The sequence below is a fragment of the Balaenoptera borealis genome (genome assembly GCF_965194805.1).
Source record: "Balaenoptera borealis genome assembly, chromosome: 1".
Taxonomy (NCBI): Eukaryota; Metazoa; Chordata; class Mammalia; order Artiodactyla; family Balaenopteridae; genus Balaenoptera; species Balaenoptera borealis.
Genome location: NC_138860.1, coordinates 80,442,586 through 80,465,036, shown reverse-complemented (window position 1 = coordinate 80,465,036; position 22,451 = coordinate 80,442,586). Strand labels below are relative to the sequence as shown.

Here is a 22,451-nt window from a genome sequence, read left to right as displayed (position 1 = left end):
ACTGGGAGAAGCTGGAAAAATGGGTTCAGTGTCTCTATCTCACCCTTTATTCAACTCCTCAGAGCTTCTCACTCTATACTTAGAGCCAATGGCTTCGCCTCTGGGAGAAATACAAAGAGAGCTACTCTCCTAAGTCCTGCTTCATTCCTTCACAAGGTGGGGAAAGGAACAAAAGGCAAGGTACAGCTTTGCTTTCAAAGGCTTTTCCTCCCAGCTGTTGTTGAGTCACAAAGTTGCACTCAGGAGTGGGAGTTAGTAAAGGACAAGTCCATAGGAAGTGAAAAGTCAGATTGCTTGGTATGTCACCTGTAGGTAAGTGGGAATGAACTGAAATAAATTCTAGGGACAGTTTAGAAATATCACTCGTGCACATATTTAAAAACTCAAGTGGGTGTATATTAAACTTTAAAATCATGACTTTCAGGTGACCTCCTTCATCTCTTCCAAAAGTCTGCTTATCGAGTATAAAATGGATTTATACTTAATATGCTTCCCAAACGGCTCAGAAATCTTTGTATTTATAATCGCATTTACCTTTATCAATAGTTAATAACTATTTATTGGTACACAGAAGTGATTTAGACATCTGAGGCATATATTAAGGTAGAGGCATGATTCTTGTCCTTGGGAAATTTACAATCTGAGGAGTTAGGAAGACAAAGGCAAAAGAGACTTAAGTTAAGGCAAAAGAGAAGTTAAGTGCAAATCCACAAAGAGCCAATTGTTTACAAACAGTACTGAGTAACAAATAACAGTGATCAGAAGATGGGGCTCTTCAAGAAGAGTAATCCTGAGGTCACTGGTATTGCACTAAGCTCTTAAAGGGCAGCCAGAAGGGATAAACACCCTTCTTCTATTTCTCCTAGCTTCTAAACCAAAGTGAACCATGATTTGACCTAAACACAAGGGGACTCCTTAACAACGCAAATTCATTAGCTAGTCTAAGCTAGCTGGTGGAAAACTTCTACAGGGGTGAAGCTCGTCTACCTGGCTACAAAGTCCTCAACACACTAAGTAGTCCAGCTCTGAGCCATTTCATTCCACTACAAAAGCATGCCACCCCCAGTTCAATATTCAGTGACTGAATCGCATTCTGAACCTCTCTTGCGTTCTCCCAACCTGAACTTGCTTCCTGGAGCACCTATTAAATTCTATCTCACCCCTCCCTCAAAAGCAAACAAATAACCCACTGCTAATATCAAAGGTGAAAGACTGGCTGCATTTTCCCCAAGATCAGGAGCAAGACAAAGATGTCTGGTCTCATCACTTCTTTTCAGCGTTGAGCTAGGGGTTCTAGCCAGGGCAATCAGGCAAGAAAAAGAAATAAAAGGCATTCAGATTGATAAGGAAGAAGTAATACTACTTCTCTTCACAGATGATGTGACCCTGTATATAGAAAATCCTATAGAATCCACAAAAAACTATTAGATCTAATAAATGGCCACAGGATACAAAGCTGATATAAAACATTTATATATCTATACACCAGAAATGAACAATACAAAAATGAAATTAAGAAAACATTTCCTTTTTAATAGTAGCAGAAAAATAAATTACCTGGGAATCAATTTAACAAAAGAAGTGAAAGACTTGTATAGTGAAAAATACAAAACATCGTTGAAAGAAATTAAGTGAAAAGATATCCATGTTCATGGGTTAGAAGATTTAAGATTGTTAAAATGGCAATACTCGGGACTTCCCTGGTGGCGCAGTGGTTAAGAATCCGCCTGCCAATGCAGGGGACACGGGTTCGATCCCTGGTCCAGGAAGATCCCACATGCCACAGAGCAACTAAGCCAGTGCGCCACAACTACCAAGCCTGTGCTCTAGAGCCTGAGAGCCACAACTACTGAGCTCACGTGCTGCAACTTATGAAGCCCATGTGCTCTAGGGCCCACATGCTTCAACTACTGAAGCCCTTGCGCCTAGAGCCCATGCTCCACAATAAGAGAAGTCACTGCAATGAGAAACCCGTGCACCACGACGGAGAGTAGGCCCTGCTCACTGCAACTAGAGAAAGCCCACGCACAGCAACAAAGACCCAATGCAGCCAAAAAAAGCTAAGGAAAGAAATGAACCCATTTGTGAACCTTACCATCTAATAATGTTAGTCTGTGTCTTCTAAATAAACAGAAACCTTTAAAAAAAAATGGCAATACTCCACAAATTGATGTATAGATTCGATATAACCTCTATCAAAATCCCAGGGTTTTTTTTTTTGCAGAACTTGACAAACTGATCCTAAAATTCATATGAAAATAAACAGCTAAAATGATCTTGAAAAAGTTGGAGGATTCATATTTCTCAATTTCAAAACCTATAGTAATCAAGTCAGAATGGGACTAGCATAAGGATGGACATATAGGTCAACAAAATAGAGAATCCAGAAATAAATCTTCACGTTTATGGTCAACTGATTTTTGACAAGGGTGCCAGGACAATTCAATGGAAAAAGAACAGTCTTTTCAATAAATGGTGCTAGAACAACTGGAAATCCATAACAAAAGAATGAAGTTGGACCCCTGCTTCACATCACATGCAAAAATTAACAAAAAATGGATCACTGACTTAAATGTAAGAGCTAAAACTGTAAAACTCTCAGAAGAAAGCATAGGAGTATATCTTTGTCATCCTGAGTTAAGCAATGATTTCTTAGATATAAAACTAAAAGCATAAGCAACAAGTGAAAAAATAAACTGGTCTTCATTAAAATTAAAAACTTGTGCTTCAAAGGGCAACACCAAGAAAGTAAAAATACAATCCACACAATGGGAGAAAATATTTGCAACTCATATATCTGATAAGGGACTTGTAACCAGAATATATTTTTAAAAAACTCATATAAGTCAACAATAAAAAACAAAACAAAACAAAAAAAAACCAGGGGACTTCCCTGGTGGCGCAGAGGATAACACTCTATGCTCCCAATGCAGGGGGCCTGGGTTTGATCCCTGGTCAGGGAACTAGATCCCACATGCATGCCGCAACTAAGAGTTCACATGCCACAACTAAGGAGCCCTGGAGCTGCAACTAAAGAGTCTACCTGCCACAACTAAGGAGCCCACCTGCAGCAACTAAGACCCGGCGGAACCAAATTAATTAATTAATTTTTTAAAAAACCAGATAACTCAATTTAAAAAATGGGCAAAAATTTTGAATAGACGGTTCTCTACAGAAAAGATATAAATGGCCAATAAGCACAAGAAAAGATGTTCAATATCATTAGTCATTAGGGAAATGTAAATCAAAGCTACAATAAGATACTACTTCACACTGACCCTGAGGGCTAGAACCAAAATAATGGTAAATAACAAGTGTTGGTGAGGATGCGGAGAAATTGGAACCCTCAGATATTGCTGGTGAGAATGTAAAACAGTGCAGTCACTTTGAAAAACCATTTGGCAGCTCTTCAAAATATTAAACACAGAATACCATATGACACAGCAATTCCACTCCTAGGTGTATATACCCAAAAGAAATGAAAACATATATATACACAGAAAGCTGTACACAAATGTTCATAGCAGCAGTATTCATAAAAGTCAAAAAGAGGAAACAACCCAAATGTCCATCAACTGATGAATAAACAAAGCTGGTGTATCCATACAATGACATATTAAGCAGCGATAAAAAAGGGAATGAAGTACTGATACCTGCTACAACATGGATGAACATGCAAGTGAAAGAAGCCAGTCACAAAGACCTTACATTGTATGATTCCATTCATGTGAAATGTTCAGAACAGACAAATTCATAGAGATAGAAAGTAGATTAGTGGCTTCCTGGGGCTAGGGTGAAGGGCGGGGAGCAGCAAAGAGGAAGGGCTGCTAATGAACAATGGGGTGTTTTCTGGGATACTGAAAAATTCTAAAATTAGATTGTGGTGATGGTCTTACAACTCTGTGAATATACTAAAAACCAATTAACTGTATACTTTAAATGGGTGAACTTTATGGTATGTGAAATATATCTCAATAAAGCTGTAAAACAAAAACATAAACAAAAAACAAACAGCCATCCACCCCCACACTTTCCTGGGTTTACTGATTAGAAGAAAAGATCTTTCCTAGAACTCTCATACAACTACTTTCTGCATCCTCTACTCCAGATGGATACGTATCCTTCATATATCCAAAGTAAACAGTTTCTCTGTCTAGGTATTAATTTGATATTTTTGCTCAATCATCTATGTTGAATCTGGATAAAAAGAGAACCTATTTCACAGTATTTTTTTTAATAGATGTATTTATTTTATTTATTTATTTTTGACTGCATTGGGTCTTCATTGCTGCACGCGGGTTTTCTCTCCTTGCGGCGAGCAGGGGGCTACTCTTCGTTGCGGTGCTCAGGCTTCTCACTGCGGTGGCTTCTCTTGTTGCAGAGCATGGGCTCTAGGCGCAGGGGCTTCAGTAGTTGTGGCATGCGGGCTCAGTAGTTGTGGCACACGGGCTTAGTTGCTCCATGGCATGTGGGCTCTTCCTCCAGGACCAGGGCTCAAACCCATGTCCCCTACACTGGCAGGTGGATTCTTAACCACTGCGCCACCAGGGAAGCCCTATTTCACAGTATTGTTGTTGAATATTAAGCACTATTTAGAACAGTGCTTTATAAAGTAAATGCTATTTAAGCTTTAAGTTACTATCATCATCATCACCATCACCATCATCATTTCTGAGCCATTCATTCAACAAAATTTATTGAGTGCCTAATGTGTATGAAGAAGCACTGCTAGGTTTCAAAAGCAAAATAAGACACAAGTCAGATTCTCCTTCTTTTTCTGATGCAAAGTCATTGAGGGTCTTTAGATAAGGGTGCCATTTTGGGTGGCTGATGAGGCAGTGATACGGGAGGGGGAACCGGAGTTTACAGGCTAATATTCATGTGGACTCCTCATCCTATGCTCTGCTATCTAGTGTTGAACGTCTGTAATTAACTACATGCCTGGACCGCTGGCCATGGTTGCTCTACACTAGAGAAATCGGGTTTATTTCCAGGACTGAATTACGTTTCTCTGCCGTCACCTGTACTTGGGTCTGTTCCCAACTCCTTGCATCTCCCACTCTGACCCACACACATCAGAAGCCTTGTCCAGTGGGTGGGTTTATTTCAAAGGCACAGTCATTTTGGTTTTCCCTATCCTGCTTTACATAGCACAGCCATGCTTCGCCAGGCTCACTCGTTGAATGCCTAGCAAACTCCTGCTCATTCCTCAAGCTTCAGATCAAACATATTAATACCCTGGTGAAGCATTTCCCTGCCTCTTCCCCAGCATAGTTGCTCACATCCTCCCTCCATTACAGTACCTCTTACTCTGCAGAGCAAATCTGTTTATGGGTCTCACACAACACACTGAATTCCCTGAATGTATTTTCTTTTTATCCCTTAATTCCTAAGATTTTCACCTCCACTCAATCTCCTCTATTCACTCCCAGAACTACACACTTTGGATCCTGACTATGTCCAGAATACTTCCACGTTCAAAGACACAAACTCCAGTTTCCCTCACTCTCACATTCAGTCCCGCTACATCTGCTCTTTCACCTATAAGTGACCTCACCAGACCCTTCTATTTTCCTTCCAGGTGTCAGCCCCCTCTTGGCTTCTCTTCTGTAGTTGATCACCTAACGTCACAGTCCCGATTCCTTTGTACCTCTGATCCTCCATCAAATGTGTCCAGCAAACCAGCACTGCAGCGAAACTCCCATCTGTGGCCTCTGCTCCTATTGCCAGTTAGGTGGACTCAGTTAGCTGGGAAAAACCACACTACCATGCAATCCTGCATGCAGATCCAAGGTCTCCAACCTTTGTCAGGCCTTTAGTGCCTCCAGTCAGGGCTTTATTAGCCCAATTCTCTTTTTCACACCCTCTCCACCACCACTCCAAACATTTATGGCTCTCCTCAAGTTCTGTATTTAAAGCCTGCCCTCACACTATCATAAGATTGTTTTTCTTCTGACCTCACTGATGTAACTAGAGTCCTTAGGCATATTCTTCTTCAATTTCCTACTTCTACCTATGAGCTCCTCAATCAACATTCACACACACCTTAGCTACTTTCCTCTAGTCAAGGCCCTCTCACTAGGTCCCTGACTCCACTCCCCTCTGCTTCCTCAGGAACTCCTCCTCTCCTAAATCTTCAGGATCCCTCTAATACTATGGGCTCTACCACCTCAACCCATAAATTTATCCAAATCTCTCTTAACCTGAGGAGAAAGTATTTCCTTCACCCAGAAAGCTTCTTTAGCTTTTACCAAGCAACCTCTTTCCTCATCCAGACTTCTGGAAAGTATAGAGTAGTCTACACTTACTATCTTCACGTTTTCACCTCCCACTTACTCTTCAGCCCACTGTAATCTGACTTCTGCCTCCGGACACTGATGGGATTGTTTTCAGTAAGATTGCTGACCCTGAACTGTTAATAGTCCCTTAACTGAAAGTTTGAAGGATTTTCTTTTCTAGATCTCATCAAACTGGATTTCTCTCTGCATCTGACAATGCTGATCTCTCTCTCTCTTTCTCCTTCGGGTCTGCCACTCTCTTCACAGGGGACAGTGTCTACTCTGGTGCTTTTAACCAGCTCTCATAACACTGACGACTCCTGAAGCTTCTTTTCAGCCCTTAGACTCTCTCAAGTTTCTGACTTCTATATGTAACTTTCTGGGGAGACACCTTGACCTGTAAACACTCAAACTCAATCCACTGAAAACCTCATCTCCGTACACCCCACCTCTTTACTACTCCTGTATTCTCTCTCTCACCCAACGTAGAGATGCTGACAATCAATCTCGACTCTTCCTTTCCTCTAACCCCATAGCCAGTTAAACAAGAAATCCTGTCAGTTTGATACAGCTGTTTATATTTCTCATTTTTTTCCCCTCTACTTCAGGACTTACAAGAGACCCAGTTGGCACTGTGCTTAAGAGCACAGACTCTAGAGCCACAGTGCCTGAATCTGAATCCCAGTTGCACTACTTACCAGCTGTGTGACCTTAACTCTCTATATAGCTCCTTATCCTCAGTGTGAAGTGGGGACACTAACAGAACCTAGCTTGCAGGGTTGTTACGAGGAGTAAAGGAGCTATTATGCGCAAATTGCTTAGAACAGTGCCCGGCACGTAACAAACACTGTATTCGTTTTTAGTAAACAAACAAACAAACAAACAAAAAGCAACCTCCCTTTGCTCCCCTGACTGGGTCAGTTATCTTTATTCTGTGCCCCTAACTCCCAGTGCACATTCCCATCACTGCACTCACCCTGCACTAAGTTACCTATTTCATAGTCTGTGAGCTACTTGAGGCAGGAATTGTCTTACTCACACTTGCAGCCTGAAGGTCTATTGTCACACATGCACTGTAGCCCTCCATTAAGGCGTAGGGTGTGTCTGTTAACGATCATAAGATCACAGAAGGCTTTAACACATGCAGCATAGGTATGTGCAGCTCACTTCTTCTTACCCGCAGAGGAAGAAGCAGTGGAATGGAAAATTGGCCACCAGATTCTTAGTGCATTGGTCCGATGGGCGTGTTTCCCATGGTGAGCCGGATACACTCATTTACTCAGTCAAGAATGTTTACTCGGGCTTCCCTGGTGGCACAGTGGTTAGGAATCCGCCTGCCAATGCAGGGGACACGGGTTCAAGCCCTGGTCCGGGAGGATCCCACATGCCGCGGAGCAACTAATCCCATGCATCACAACTACTGAAGCCTGTGCGCCTGGAGCCCATGCTCTGCAGCAAGGGAGGCCACCGCAATGAGAAGCCCGCAAACTGCAGCGAGGAGTAGCCCCCACTCACTGCAACTAGAGAAAGCCCGCACACAACAACGAAGACCCAACACAGCCAAAAATAAAAAAATAAAATAAATAAATTTATTAAAAAAAAAAAGAATGTTTACTCAATTCCTACCATGTGCCAGTCGCTTTGCTATATTGGTTCCCGCCCTCTGGGAGTTCTCAATTCAGGAAAGTGAGAGATTCTTTTTGCAACAGGGTGACAGGAAGAATGAGGTCATGACTACGGAGGTTTCAGAAACAAATAAGGAGTGTGGATATGTCTAAGTTTTCAGCCTTCCTCTATGATAGCAAGCAAGATTTCTCACCTCTAAAGTGAAGAGTGCTGTTAGTGTTTCTTAAACTATATCATTTTACAAACCAATAAAATACTAAATTCTCTACCAAAAAGAAGAAGAAGAAGAAGAAGAAGAAGGAGAACCTACAATCATTTACTCCCTGGTGGCCTGGAGAAATTTCCTTATCTATAAAATGCGAATGATCCTATATCATTTAGAGGAGTCCAAAGCATGACAACTAGGCTAAAGAGAAATTATGCCAATACACACACATTAGTGTCTATTTAGCACCTCCTACTCACCAGATTCCGAGAAATATGCTGGGGCTACAAAGTCAGAAGCTTACTTCTCCTTCAATGTACATTACAGGAGAAATGTAAAGACCTCAGGAGTTGCTATGAGAATTTAAAAAATAACAGGATACATGCTAAAGTGCTTTTTAAAAAACAAAACAAAACTGCAGCAATTGGGACTTCCCTGGTGGTCCAGTGGTTAAGACTCCATGCTACCAATGCAGGGAGCCCAGGTTCGATCCCTGGTCAGGGAACTAGATCCCACATGCATGCTGCAACTAAGAGTTTGCATGCCGCAACTAAAGGAGCCAGTGAGCCACAACTAAGGAGCCTGCTTGCTGCAACTAAGACCCGGCGCAACCAAATAAATAAATAAAATAAATATTTTTTAAAAAAAGATCAAGCTCACTTTATTAAAAAAAAATAAAACCTGCAGAAATGGGGGCAACAGTACCGAACTCATAGGGTTCTTAAGAACACAGCAGCATAATTTAGTATTAAGAGTAACATGAGGGGCTTCCCTGGTGGCGCAGTGGTTAAGAATCTGCCTGCCAATGCAGGGAACACGGGTTCGAGCCCTGGTCTGGGAAGATCCCACATGCAGCGGAGCAACTGGGCCCGTGAGCCACAATTACTGAGCCTGCGTGTCTGGAGCCTGTGCTCTGCAACAGGAGAGGCCGCGATAGTGAGAGGCCCACGCACCGCGATGAAGAGTGGCCCCCACTTGCCACAACTAGAGAAAGCCCTTGCACAGAAACGAAGACCCAACACAGCCATAAATAAATAAATAAATTAATTAATTAAAAAAAAACAAACAACAAAAAAGAGTAACATGATATCAAATATCCCTGCTCCCATTGCTCCTGGTCTCAGGTCAGTGAGATTTACGGCTAGAAGCAAAGGCTGTTGCCTTCATGTAAGATTAAAAAAAATAATAAGAAAAAAGAGAAAAAGAACTAACTATAGATAAAGATGTAGTCCTTTCAGACTCTCAATAATAATAAAGTAAATATAGTTGTACCTCAGTATCTAAGGGGGATTAATTCCAGGGCTCTTCCACCTGCCACCCCTGGCAGATACCAAAATCCGTGGAAGCTCAAGTCCCTAATATAAAATGGCAAAGTATTTGCATATAACCCCTGACATCCTCCCATATCCTTTAAATCATCTCTACATTATTTATAATACCTAATACAATGTAAATGTTACGTAAATAGTTGCTGGTGCACAGCAAACTCAGGTTTTGCTTTTTGGAACTTCCTGGAATTTTATTTTTTCTGAATATTTTTGATCCAAGGTTGGTTGAATCCATGGATGCAAAAACCAAAGACATAGAGGGCAGACTGTCACTAACAATCAGGATGGGGAGGATGTAGAATTTCTCAGGACAGTGTAGTTTAAACATTTTCCTATCAATAATCTCTGAGTATTCTTTTGTCAATCATACCCATCCAGGGTAGCAGCAGGCCTGCAGAGATCATTTCATTCTCTCCCCTGATTCTGAATCGCCTTGCCTCGAAGTTCCCAAAGTACTCTGCATCATAACTACTACGGCACTTACTGTACTTACTTGTTAAATTAAAATTACTTGTTTATATGTCTGTCTCTTCCATTAGTCATTAGATAGTGACTGACACACAGTGGATACTAAATGTTTACTGAATGAATAAAGGAATGGATAGAAGGACTTAATAATCTCCTTTTTATTTATTTTTAAAGAATTCCTAGTGAGGGAGAATCCAACATATGCTTCACATGTCTAGCAAAAAGTTATAAAATCCTGATTTTTCTCCAAAACTCAAAAAATATACAGATTAGAAATGAAGAGGCAAAGCTCATTGTTTGCCAACAACATGATTTAGAATCAAACAAGCGGTTCTAAAATCTTAGGGAATTAACAAAAAAGCTATGAGAATTATTGACTTTTAGCAAGGTAGCAGGATACAGGATAAATATATAAAAATTAATATCTATACATACTGACAAAAAGAAACTGAAAACTGATATTTAAAAACTACAATTTAAAATGGCATCCAAAATATGAAATATTTAGGGATAAATTTGACAAAAGATGTGTAAGACCTGTACACTAACAATTACAAAACACTGCTGAGAGAAATTAAAGACCTAAATGGAGAAATATACAATGTCCAAAGATCAGAAGACTGAATATTGTTAAGATGCCAATCCTCTCCAAACTGATCTATGGATTCAACACAATCTCAACTGTAATCCCAAAAAGGCATTTTTGTAAAAACTGACAAACTGATTTTAAAATCTACATGAAAATGAAAAGGACCTAGAATAACCAAAATAATTCTGAAAATAAAAGAACGCTAGAGGGAATTCCCTGGCGGTCCAGTGGTTAGGACTCCGTGCTCTCACTGCTGAGGGTCCGGGTTTGATCGCTGGTCGGGGAACTAAAATCCCACAAGCTGTCACAAGCCGTGTGGCGCGGCCAAAAAAGAAAAAAACAACAACAACGCTAGAAAACTTGTATCATCTGATATCAAGACTTATTATAAAATGACAATAACCAAACCAGTGTTACTGACAGATTAATGGAACAAAGTAGAGTCTAGGCCACACACATATGATCAACTGATTTTCAGCAAAGGTGTCAATGCAACTCAATGAGGAAAGAACACTCTTTTCAATAAATAGTGCTAGAACAACTAGATATCCATAAGCCAAAAGAGACAAATAAATAACCTCAATTCTTATCTCATACCCTATACAAAAAATAACTAAAAATAAAGCACAGATCTAATGTAACAGCTAGAATCATAAAACTTCTAGGAGAAGATCTTACTTTGAATTAGGCAAAGATTTACTTAATCAATACAAAGAGTATAAACTATAAAAGAAAAAATTGATACAGTGGATTTCATCAAAATTAAGAACTTTTGGTCTTCAAAGACTGTATTTTGCTGCATGCAAATGTGAAATAAGTTTTAAAAGACTGTTACGAAAACGAAAAAGCATGTCACTGGGAGAAAATAGTTGCAAAAACATATCTGACAAAGAAATTGTATCTACAATACACAAAGAACTCTTACAATTTAATAACTGAGTTAATACTGAGCAATTATGCCCACTTAAAAAATGGACAAAAGACCTGAACAAACACTTCACCAAAGAGGACATATGCATGGCAAACAGGCACATAAAAAATGTTCAGCATCATCAGTCGTGAGGGATATGCAAATTAAAACTACAATAAGATATATTACTACATACACACTAATATGGTTAAAATGAAAAAGACTGACCATACCAAGTGTTGGCCAAGATGTAGAACAGCTGGAACTTTCATACATTGTCTAGTGGGAATGTAAAATTGTAAAACCATTTTGGAAAACAATTTGGCGATTTCTTATGATGCTAAGCATATACTTACAATATAACCCAGCCAATCCTCTCCTAGGGTTTACACAAGAAAAAGGAAAACGTGTCCGCACAAAGACTTGTACATAAACGTTCACAGCTGTTTTATTTGTGGTGGCCCAAATGTCCATCAACAGGAGACTGGATACACAAATTATCCATAAAATGGAATAAAACTCGGCAATAAAAACAGAATACACTACTGATAGATACAGCAACATGGATTAACCTCAAATAATTGTGCTGAGTGAAAGAAGTCAGGCAAGAAAAAAGGACGTAGAGTATAATTCCATTCATGTAAAGTTACAGAAGATGTGAACTAATCTACAGTGATAGAAAAGAAATCCCCAAGGATAGTTTCCTGGGGATGGGAAAGAAGAGAAGAGAGAGAACGAGATTACAAAGGGGCATGAGGAAACTTTTGGGAGTGATGGGTATGCTCCTTGTCTTAACTGTGGGGATAGTGCCACAGGTGTACACAATGTCAAAGTGCATCAAAATATATACTGTAAATGTATACATTGATTGTAGATCAAATATACCAGAATAAAACTATTAAAAGGAAAAAAAAACGCATTAAGGGAAAAAAAAAATTATTCTGAGTCCACACTGGAAGCTAAACATTGCCCTTTTCAATTATACAGATGCAGGCGGTCTCTATTAACTGGTAACACAGTGTGTCCCAAGACATTCTGTTCATTATCCAGGTCACAGTGCTGCTAGACCATAAAATGAGGCAATGGCTTCTGGATTTAAAACAGGAGAAAATCACAGCATGTACATACACACTCGCATTCTATCTCTTTACACATACAAATGATTAATCAACTGATCCACAGGCAAGTCCTAAATACCCACATTAATGGAGAGGCAGCACAAGTATTCAGCAAAAACACATAATACAAAAAGCATTTTCATTTGCCTTTGTAATTGAACACGTGGTCTTGTTTTTCAGAAGATGTATCTAGGGATGTTGGGCTTTGACTAACGTTAAAATAAACTCTTTTCCCCCCCTATTTTTTACTAGAGCAGGAGCTAAGGAGTTCAGAGGTGGCAAGAATAAATTACAACGCTTACATGGATAAAGCAATTGAATTACATGTAGACAATAAGAATTCAAAAGCATTCACACATATCCACCAATGTTATATACTCACAGGGAAATGTCTGCCCACGTGCTCCCCACTCACTCTCATGAGCTCTCCAGAAGAGCTTTTCTGGGTCTCTAAATGCTTGTACCCCAATGTGAAATGTGTTATAGCCTGCTTATGCACACATCAGAAAAGGTGGCAAAAGCCAAAGATTTAATGCTGAGATTCTGTCAGTAAATTCTCAGCAATTACAGTCTCTGATGAACCAGTTGCTACTTAGGAAGGAGGGAGAGAGACAGGTGTGATGGGGTACACAATTCAGGTAGGAGAGAGCTGTTGAAGAGGATTTTAGGCCAGCAGAATAAGCTGTTCTTAGATGCTTTCAGGTGGGCACTATAGAGATGCATCCTTCCAGTCCTAGAGCCTTTATTTAGTATTTATTTGGGCACAGCAAATGCTGAGCACTAAAAAAGAGAGAAGAATCACAGATACGTCCTTCCTCTGCCATGTTCCTCATTCAAAAAAGAGACAATGACAAGGACACATTTAAAATCAAATTAATAACCATCAAGGATATAAATTTCATTATCATTCAAAATGCATCTAATATTAAGTCTTAATTGTGTGGCCATGTAATGGGAGTTTTCAATCTAAGCAATAATGATAGGATTTCAAAAAAGGAAAACAGCCCAAATAAATGAAAACAACTGTTGGTTATCTATGCTAAAAAGAGGGGCAAAGTAAAGCAGTGGTAAGAAAATTAGACTAAATTCAAAAGTCTTACTTTCCTATTCTAGTCCTGATACTATGCAGTCACAGGAAAACTGCTTAATTTATGCTTCAGTTTTTCATGGGAACCCTAATCTCATAGTGCTAGTCTAAAGATTAAATAAGACTATATGCACAAAAATTATCATCAAAATGCTAGCATACTGAATCCAGCAACATGTAAAAAGGATTATATACCATGACCAAGTGGGATTTACCCCAGGAATGCAAGGTTGGTTTAGCATAAGACATTTCTCTAAAGAAGATATACAATGACCAAGAAGCACATGAAAAGATGCTCAACATCATTAGTCATTAAGAAAATGCAAATCAAAAAAAAAAAAAAAAAAAAAAAAAAGAAAATGCAAATCAAAACAATGAGATACTACTTTACACCCACTATAATAAAAAAGACAAATAATGACAAGTGTTGGAGAGGAGAATTAGAAACCCTCACAGATTGCTGGTGGCAATGTAAAATGGTGCAGCCACCTTTGCAAAACAGTTTGGCAGTTTCTCAAAATGCTAAACACAGGGCTATCATATGATCCAGTCATTCTCCTATGAGGTATATACCCAAGAGAACTGTAAACAGGGACTCAAACATATACCTGCACACCAATGTTAACAACAGTATTATTCATAAATCACCAAAATGTGAGGCTTCCCTGGTGGCGCAGTGGTTAAGAATCTGCCTGCCAATGCAGGGGACACGGGTTCAAGCCCTGGTCCGGGAAGACCCCACATGGCACGGAACAACTAAGCCCTTGTGCCACAACTACTGAGCCTGCGCTCTAGAGTCCGCGAGCCACAACTACTGAAGCCCACGCACCTAGAGCCCGTGCTCCGCAACAAGAGAAGCCACCGCAATGAGAAGCCCGTGCACCACAACGAAGAGTAGCCCTCGCTCACTGCAACTAGAGAAAGCCTACATGCAGCAACGAAGACCCAACACAGCCAAATAAGTAAATAAATAAAATAAATAAATTTATTTTTTAAAAAAATCACCAAAATGTGGAAACAACCCAAGTGTCCATCAGCAGGTGAATAGATAAACAAAAGATGGTATATATACACAATGGAATACAGTATTATTCAGCCATAAAAAGGAATAAAATTGACACATACTACAACATAGATGAAACCTGAAAATACGCTAAGTGAAATAAACCAGACACAAAAGAACAAATATTGTATGATTCCATTTATATGACATGTCCAGAATAGGCAAATCTATAGAGACAGAAAGTAGATTAGTGGTTGCCTGAGGCTGTGGGGAGAGGGGAATGGAAAGTGATGGGTATAAGGTTTCTTTTTTGGGGTGATGAAAATGTCTGGTATTAGATAGTGGTGATGGTTGCACACCTTGAGTGTGAATTTTATGGCATGTGAATTATTATATTTCAATAAAGCTGTTACAAAAAAAAGAATATAGGTGAAAACACTCAAACTGTAAAACTGCAAAGTAATGCACAAACACAAGGGATTATTATGATGCAAATAAACGGCTGTGGATTGTGAAGTCATGAAGGTTAGATGAGGTAGCAATTAAATCAGCCAATTCACTAATCCTCAAAAATCCTGTCTGCAGGTATGGGAGGTGCTCAGCCTGCTATGTATTTTACATCTAATGTATTTATCTCTTGACTTTAGGGTACATTTATAAACAATTCGCTTTTCATCTCTGACCAATAAAGATATATTAAAGCTAAGATGTAAGGGGGAAGGGAACAAAACCCCATAGAAACCTACCCTATTCCTAAGTTTAAGACGTTTGTAGGGGTAGAGCAGAGGGGAGAATGGGGAATGACTGCTAATGACTAAGGGGTTTCCCTTTGGGGAGATGAAATGTTTTAGAACTAGATAGAGGTGATGGTTGTACAACACTGTGAATGTACTTAATGCCACTGACCTGTATATTTTAGATGGTTAATTTTATATTATGTGAATTTTACCTCAATTTTAAAAATAAAAGCACAGTCTGTTGGTTAAGGGGAAAAAAAAGATGTTTGTATCTGTGCCACAGTAAAAACGGTAGCGATTTTTAACTCAGTAATTATGCCCATCATCTCCTGCCTAGATTACTGCAAAAGCTTAATAGTCCTTCCTGCTTTTCTCTTGAACCCCTAGTCTATTCGTAATACCAGAGAAAATCTTTTAAAAGGTGCATCAGATACGTCACTTCTCTGGCATCTTGAGTGACTATTCCTTTATTATTCATTTCATATTTTTTGAACACATATCTCAGGTTAAATATCTGCCTGTAAATATTAAATCCCCATAACCTCTAGCACAATGCTGACATACCAACCTGGGACCAATACACATTTCTTGCTGAAGTCAATTAATTGCCACATAAGACTCGAAGGTAAAATCAGAAAGCAGAGGAGATTCCTTGTCTCTACCAAGCTGACAGTAAGCTCCCTGGCTGTGAGCTGTGATGCCTTTATTCCACCCTTGCTGCTTAAGGGCTCTTAGATCTTTTGCAGGTACCTTCCCAACTAGCCTTTAGGTTCCCTAAAGTCAGGGACCACTAGTCTCCATTATCTTCCCCAAGGCATCTAGAAGAGGGATAAGCACATACAGGGCAGGAGTAGATGCTGATGGAGATGATGGCAGCCAGAATGAGATGGGGGATAAATCTGGTAGAGAGGGAAGAAGAACCTCAGATTCCAGTAGGATTCATGCTGCCAGCTTGTTATCTCATCCTTCCCTTCTCACCACCCCTTCTCCATGCCCTCCTGAAGCTGTGGGTTCCTAGCCCCCTGAGTCAGTAATCCTGCCTCAGCCAATTTATTTTCTAATCTTGTAGCTTTCATAGAAAAGGCTCTCCATGAGATTGATGGTGACAGACAGGACGGCCACACAGATAAGCAGGCTCCCCTGTCAATAAACACCAGGGAGGGAAGGCACCCCATTCATGGAAAAGACAGAGGAGCTAAGTTGTATCAGAAGGGAGGCAATTCCAAAAGCTGGGAAGAGCTATCGAAACAGTGTGCCCTGGGCTTCCCTGGTGGCACAGTGGTTAAGAATCCGCCTGGCAATGCAGGAGACAAGGGTTCGAGCCCTGGTCCAGGAAGATCCCACATGCCACGGAGCAACCAAGCCCGTGCGCCACAGCTACTGAGCCTGCGCTCTAGAGCCCGCGAGCCACAACTACTGAGCCCGCGAGCCACAACTACTGAGCCCGCGAGCCACAACTACTGAGCCCGTGTGCCACAACTACTGAAGCCCGCGCGCCTAGAGCCTGTGCTCCACAACAAGAGAAGCCACCACAATGAGAAGCCTGCACACCGCAACGAAGAGTAGCCCCCGCTCGCCACAACTAGAGAAAGCCCATGCGCAGCAACAAAGACCCAATGAAGCCAAAAATAAATAAGTAAATAAATTAAAAAAAAAAAAGAAAAGTGTCCTGGGGGAACCCACCTCCAAGGAGGGAGAGGAAGAAACAGAAACTAAGCCAGCTGAAGGAGATGCCTCCCTCATGCCCTAGGCTCTTCCTCACAAGTATATAGTGAGGTTAAAGTACAACAATAGACGGAAAGTGCTTTGAGGAATAAAAGCACTGTATAAATGCTTGGTACTGCAAGGATTATTATATTAAGTGGCTCTTATCCTTTGCCTGGTTTGTGTCCTAGTTCTTCCAACAGAACCCTAATAAAACTCCCCAAGCATTGGATCAACAACACAGGAAATGAAATGAAGCAGACTCTCAGTCAAGAGCCCCTGATGACACAAGTATCAATTTGGAGGCAGTGGCAGATCACCAGCAGGGTCAGATGCAGAGAAAGTATCAGTTTTGCATCTGACTTTACTCTCCCTCAGCTGAAGACAAGAGAACTTTAACCACTTTGGGAGGTTTTTTTTTTTTCTATCTTCTCTAGCTACCTTCCCATCCTTTTGCTCATTCCGTGCTTCCTAGCCTATAAGCACTATTTCTCAGACCCTCCCGCTAGAAAACACACACACACACACTTTCCCCAATTGGGAGGATCCTTTTCCAAAGTAACCAAGCTCACAGGGCTCCCAAGGAACTCAATCTCTGGTGTAAAGAATAAAAGCGGAAGAGGCGAGACCATGGGAGGAAAACACAGCTCAGAGTCCCAGATCACTGTGTGACTGTTACAGAGAAGGTAGGGCTAGAATGGTAGAAGATTTTGTCTGAGTTTACCTCCTTCAGCAAAGACTAGGAGGTGGAAAGCGATTTCTGAGCTCAGTACTGCGGGGCTTCCCGGAGCTCTGGGTGATTAAGAGTGTTACATCGGGCCCAAACCAGACACCCTCCTCAACCAAGGAGAGGAAGCCCAGGATTTAGAGCCAGGGACCTAGGTTCACTACAGTTGTGATTTCAAGTCTCAACTCCCGTGAGCCTCAGTGTTCTCGTATATAAAGGAGAAAAATAACTGTAGTAAGTATATATCAGAATGACTGTTAAAGCACTTTCCAAAAAATAGTAAAGTGCTGGACAAATGCCAGTTGCTATTCTGGATCTTCCCCTATCCACCCTTCTATATACTTACACGGTTGGATGTAGTGTCATATGAGAGAACAAAGGGGTGCAGGACTCGGGTTTCCCTACAGTGCCAGGTGGATTAGAGTTAGCAGTTAGTAAGTCTGAAAAGTTGCAAGCAATTTTAACCAAGAGAGAACCAGTCAACACTTGAACACAAGCCGATTAAAGTTATTGGAAAAACCCCAACTGGAGAATTTAGGGCACTAGCTGGCACCACGTAAAGAGCACAGAGCTCAGTTGTAAGTACTACAGGAGTATTACAGATGACAGAAAAGATAAGCAGATATGACATAAGAATCAACAGGGGTTTATGTGGTGAGAGGTACAGGAAAAAGGAGAAACCTGAATCAAGCAGTTAATCAGGTAAGACTTCACTAGTAAATAAGTTTGGAAGTGGTATTTGAAGGACAGGAGGGACAAAAATTAACCATAAAGAAATTAAGGGACTGTGGCAAGCTGAATTTTCCAAAAGTAACCACAACAGTATTTCCCATTCTTCATACCACTCCCCATCAGGAGGTGGCATCCATATCCCTTCCCTAATCCTGGCCAGGCCTTTGTGACTCCCTCCACTAATAAGAGTAGGGCAAAACTGACACCATGTGATCTCTGAGGCTAGCTCACAAAGAGGGATGCAGCCTCTGCAAGTATCACGGGATGCCTGCTCTGGGAGCCTTCAGTCACCCTGTAAGAAGTCTGGCTACCCTCACCCCACCATGTGGAAAGAGAATCTATAGCGATTCCAGAGAGAGGAAAAGACAGAGACAGAGACAGAGAGACAGAGAGTCGAGGAGCTCCAGCTGTTTCAGCTCTCAGCTGTCTTGAGTCTTCCCAACACAGGGGCCACAGTGAAGAAGTCTTTGAAGCCCAGGCCAGGTCGGCCCCTATATAACTGCACCTGTTTGAGAGATCCCAATTGGGAACAACTGCTTAGCTCAACCCAGTCAACCCCCAGAATTCTGAGCAAAATAATTAGTATTATGTTAAGCCAATGTTTGGGGTGGTCTGTTATGCAGCAATGGATATTTTGAACAATACTGATCTGTGCAAAGCCTCCATGACCAGGACAGCTAAGTCACACCCAAGGGATGGGGACCTGGCTCATCCAACTAGAGACTATAAGATAGGAGGTAGTAATGAGATAATAATAATAACTAGCATATGCTGAACTCTTAACTATGTCAGGTATTTTGCTAAGCACTTTACATGCATTACTTTTACTTAATTTTTGCAAGAACCCTATGAGAGAAATACTCTTTTTCTCATTTTCCAAAAGGAAAAACTGAGGCTGAGAGGGACTGAGTAACAGGAAACCCAGGTCTATTTGACACAAAAGTCATACTCCTAACAACTAGTCTGTACTGCAACATGGTGAGTAGAACCTTAAAGGAGTGACCGAAGTTCCACAGATTAACATGAGAGTTGGATGGATCTCAGAGATCAAATCCAACTTTCCCATTTTACGACTGATGAAACTGAGAGGCCTAGCGAGGTTAAGTGACTTAGCTTAAAACTGTATCCATTACTCAACAATAAAAAGACAAATAAACAGGGACTTCCCTGGTGGTCCAGTGGTTAAGAATCCACCTTCCAATGCAGGGGACGCGGGTTCGATCCCTAGTTGGGGAACTAAGATCCCACACGCCGCGGGACAACTAAGCTGGTGCGCTCTAGAGCCCTCATGCTGCAACTAGAGAAGCCCGAGGGCTGCAGTGAAAGATCCTGCATGCAGCAACGAAGATCCCGTGTGCCACAACTAAGACCTGACGCAGCCAAATAAATGAATAAATAAATAAATAAATATTTTAAAAAGACAAATAACCAAAAAATGGACAAAGGATTTGAATAGACATTTCTCTAGAGAAGACATGCAAATTGCCAATAAGCACATGAAAAGATGCTCAACGTCATTAAGAAAATGCAAATCAAAATCACAATGAGGTACCACTTTATACCCACTAGGATGGCTATAATCAAAAAGACAGACAAAAAAACAAGTATTGGTGAAGATGTGGGAAAACTGGATTCTCACAGTTTGTTGGTGGGAATGTAAAATGGTGCAGCCACTTTGGAAAACAGTTTGGTAGTTCCTTAAAATGCTAAACACAGAGATAGCATATGATCCAGCAACTCCCACCCTAGGTATATACCCAAGAGAAATGAAAAGACACATCCACACAAAAACTTCTACACAAATGTTCATAGCAGCATTATGCATCACAGTCGAGCAGTGGAAACAACCCAAATGCCCATCAACTGATGAATGGATAAACAGAAGGTAGTATATCCATACAATAGAATATTATTTGGCCATAAAAAGGAATAAAGTACTGATATGTGCTACAACATGGATGAACTTGGAAAAATATCATGCTAAGTGAAAGAAGCCAGGCACAAAAGGCCACATATTATATGATTCCACGTATAGGAAATGTCCAGAGTAGACAAATCTATAGAGACAGAAAGTAGATTCATGGTTGCCTGGGGCTAGTTGGGTGGTGTGGAGAGTGGCTGCTAACGGATACGAGGTTTCGTCTGGGGTGATGAAAATTTTCTGGAATTAGATAATAGGGATGGTTGCACAACTCTGTGAATATACTAAAACCCACTGAATTGTACACTCTAAAGTGGTGAATTTTATGGTATGTGAGTTATATATCATAAAGCTGTTAATTAAAAAACTGTATCCAGGGAGCTCCCTGGCAGTCCAGTGGTTACGACTCCGCACTTCGACTGCAGGGGGTGTGGGTTCCATCCCGGTCAGGGAACTAAGGTCCTGCATGTTGTGCACTGCGGCCAAACAAATAAATAAATATTGTATCCATTCATTTAGTAAAACTTTACTGAGCATCCATTCACTACACAGTCCAGGCACCGCAGGGTACACACAGATCAGGCCCCTGAGTAGTTTAAAGGTGCCCCACTGCTTAGTGGAAGAATGCTCAGTCGCTTCTGAGATTTTATGCTTCCCAAAGTCACTGAACTTACCTGGCCTCAGAGTGCCACTCTTTCCCCATCATTAACCGACCAGGAGGCAGAGAGGGAGGGAAGTGTCCTTCCTCTTGGATAGTGAATGCAAACCTCAGGTCCTCTGGGGAGGCCATGGACAAGGAAAGCTTATCGGGAAGAGATTAAATACTCAAGAGACTGGATTCCCGATTTACCAATCTCTTTTCCTGGAGGACACCCTTCACCTGTGTCAAGCAAACCTGATGTCTGGCTCCCTCAAAGATTTACATATTTTTACCAGTGAGCCTGGCCAGGGGGACAGGAAAATGGAAAGAGCACTAGGCTAGGGCTCCATAAACACAGATTTTTTTTTTTTAATCCCAATCCCACTGTTTACTAGTTTACAGATTTAGGCAAATCATTAAAGCCTCCCTGAGCTTGTTTCCCCACCTATAATATGGGAATGCAAATACTTGCCTGGACTACTTCAATAAGATAACAGACCAAAAACGCTTTGCAAACTACATATCATACCACAGAAATACAAAGGAGCGCCATCATTATGGCACTCTTATCTCGGCCTTATAAACCTTCCATCTTTCTCTCCCTGTCAATTGTGTCCTCCCCTACTTTAAAAACTGACTTCTTCTCTTGGGTCTAATCCTTCCTTTAATCCTGTCACACATCTCCCCTCCTGCTTCTCCCACAGCAGACTCTGATGTGTGTTAACCTCTGACTTAAGACAACCTAGTTCTACCTTGAAAAAAATGAACTCAGAGGCCAACTGATGGGGACTAAGGGGCTCCATTTTTTCTCCTCTTCTTTCTGACCAAACTTCATAAAAGAATTGACCAGACTATCACCCTCTCCTCACTGCCTCTTTCCTCTTAAACTCACCGCAAACTGGCTCCTCCCCACATCCCCCCCAAGGCCATGAAAATCTTCCTAGTTACTAAATCCAGACACTTCTCTATCCTTTCCATCCTTTGCCTCTTGGGAGCACTTGACACTGCTGGCCACTCCCTCCCTTCATTTCTGAGATTCCACACTGCCCTGGCTCCTGTTTTCCTGCCACTCCCCACCAGTCTCTTGTGTGGGATCCTCTTCCTTTGCCTCACCTTTGAATGCAGTGCCCCTCAGGGTTCTGTCCAAGGCCCTCTTCTCACTCTACACCCTGTCCCTGGACAGCCTCACACTTCCACCATTCGGTCCAGATGTTGATGACCCACATCCCGGCACGCCCTCCTGACCTCCAGGCCTGTATAACCAGCTGCCAACCTACTGAACAGCTTCCCTGGGATCTCCCACAGGCACTTCAAACTCATCATGTCCAAAAGGGACTCCTTCCCTCAATCACGCTCTTCCTCCTCAGTTCCCCTTTTC

General features: G+C 41.2%; 1 protein-coding gene across 18 annotated transcripts in view; it reads right to left on the bottom strand.

Moving 5' to 3' along the window:
- The window catches only part of ARHGEF11 (Rho guanine nucleotide exchange factor 11), a 111,331-nt gene that overhangs the window by 78,273 nt on the left and 10,607 nt on the right, over window positions 1-22,451 (bottom strand). For 3 of the 18 annotated variants that reach the window (XM_082404928.1, XM_082404942.1, XM_082404931.1), the window contains exon 1: window positions 7,456-8,591. The exons of 10 other annotated variants lie outside the window; for them this stretch is intronic. In XM_082404928.1, the coding sequence (XP_082261054.1) occupies window positions 7,456-7,553 (98 nt within the window). In that variant the 5' untranslated portion in view covers window positions 7,554-8,591. Of the gene's footprint in view, window positions 1-7,455; window positions 8,595-22,451 lie in introns of those variants that run through there. 5 more of the 18 variants (XM_082404927.1, XM_082404941.1, XM_082404943.1 and 2 more) reach the window with 4 other exon arrangements.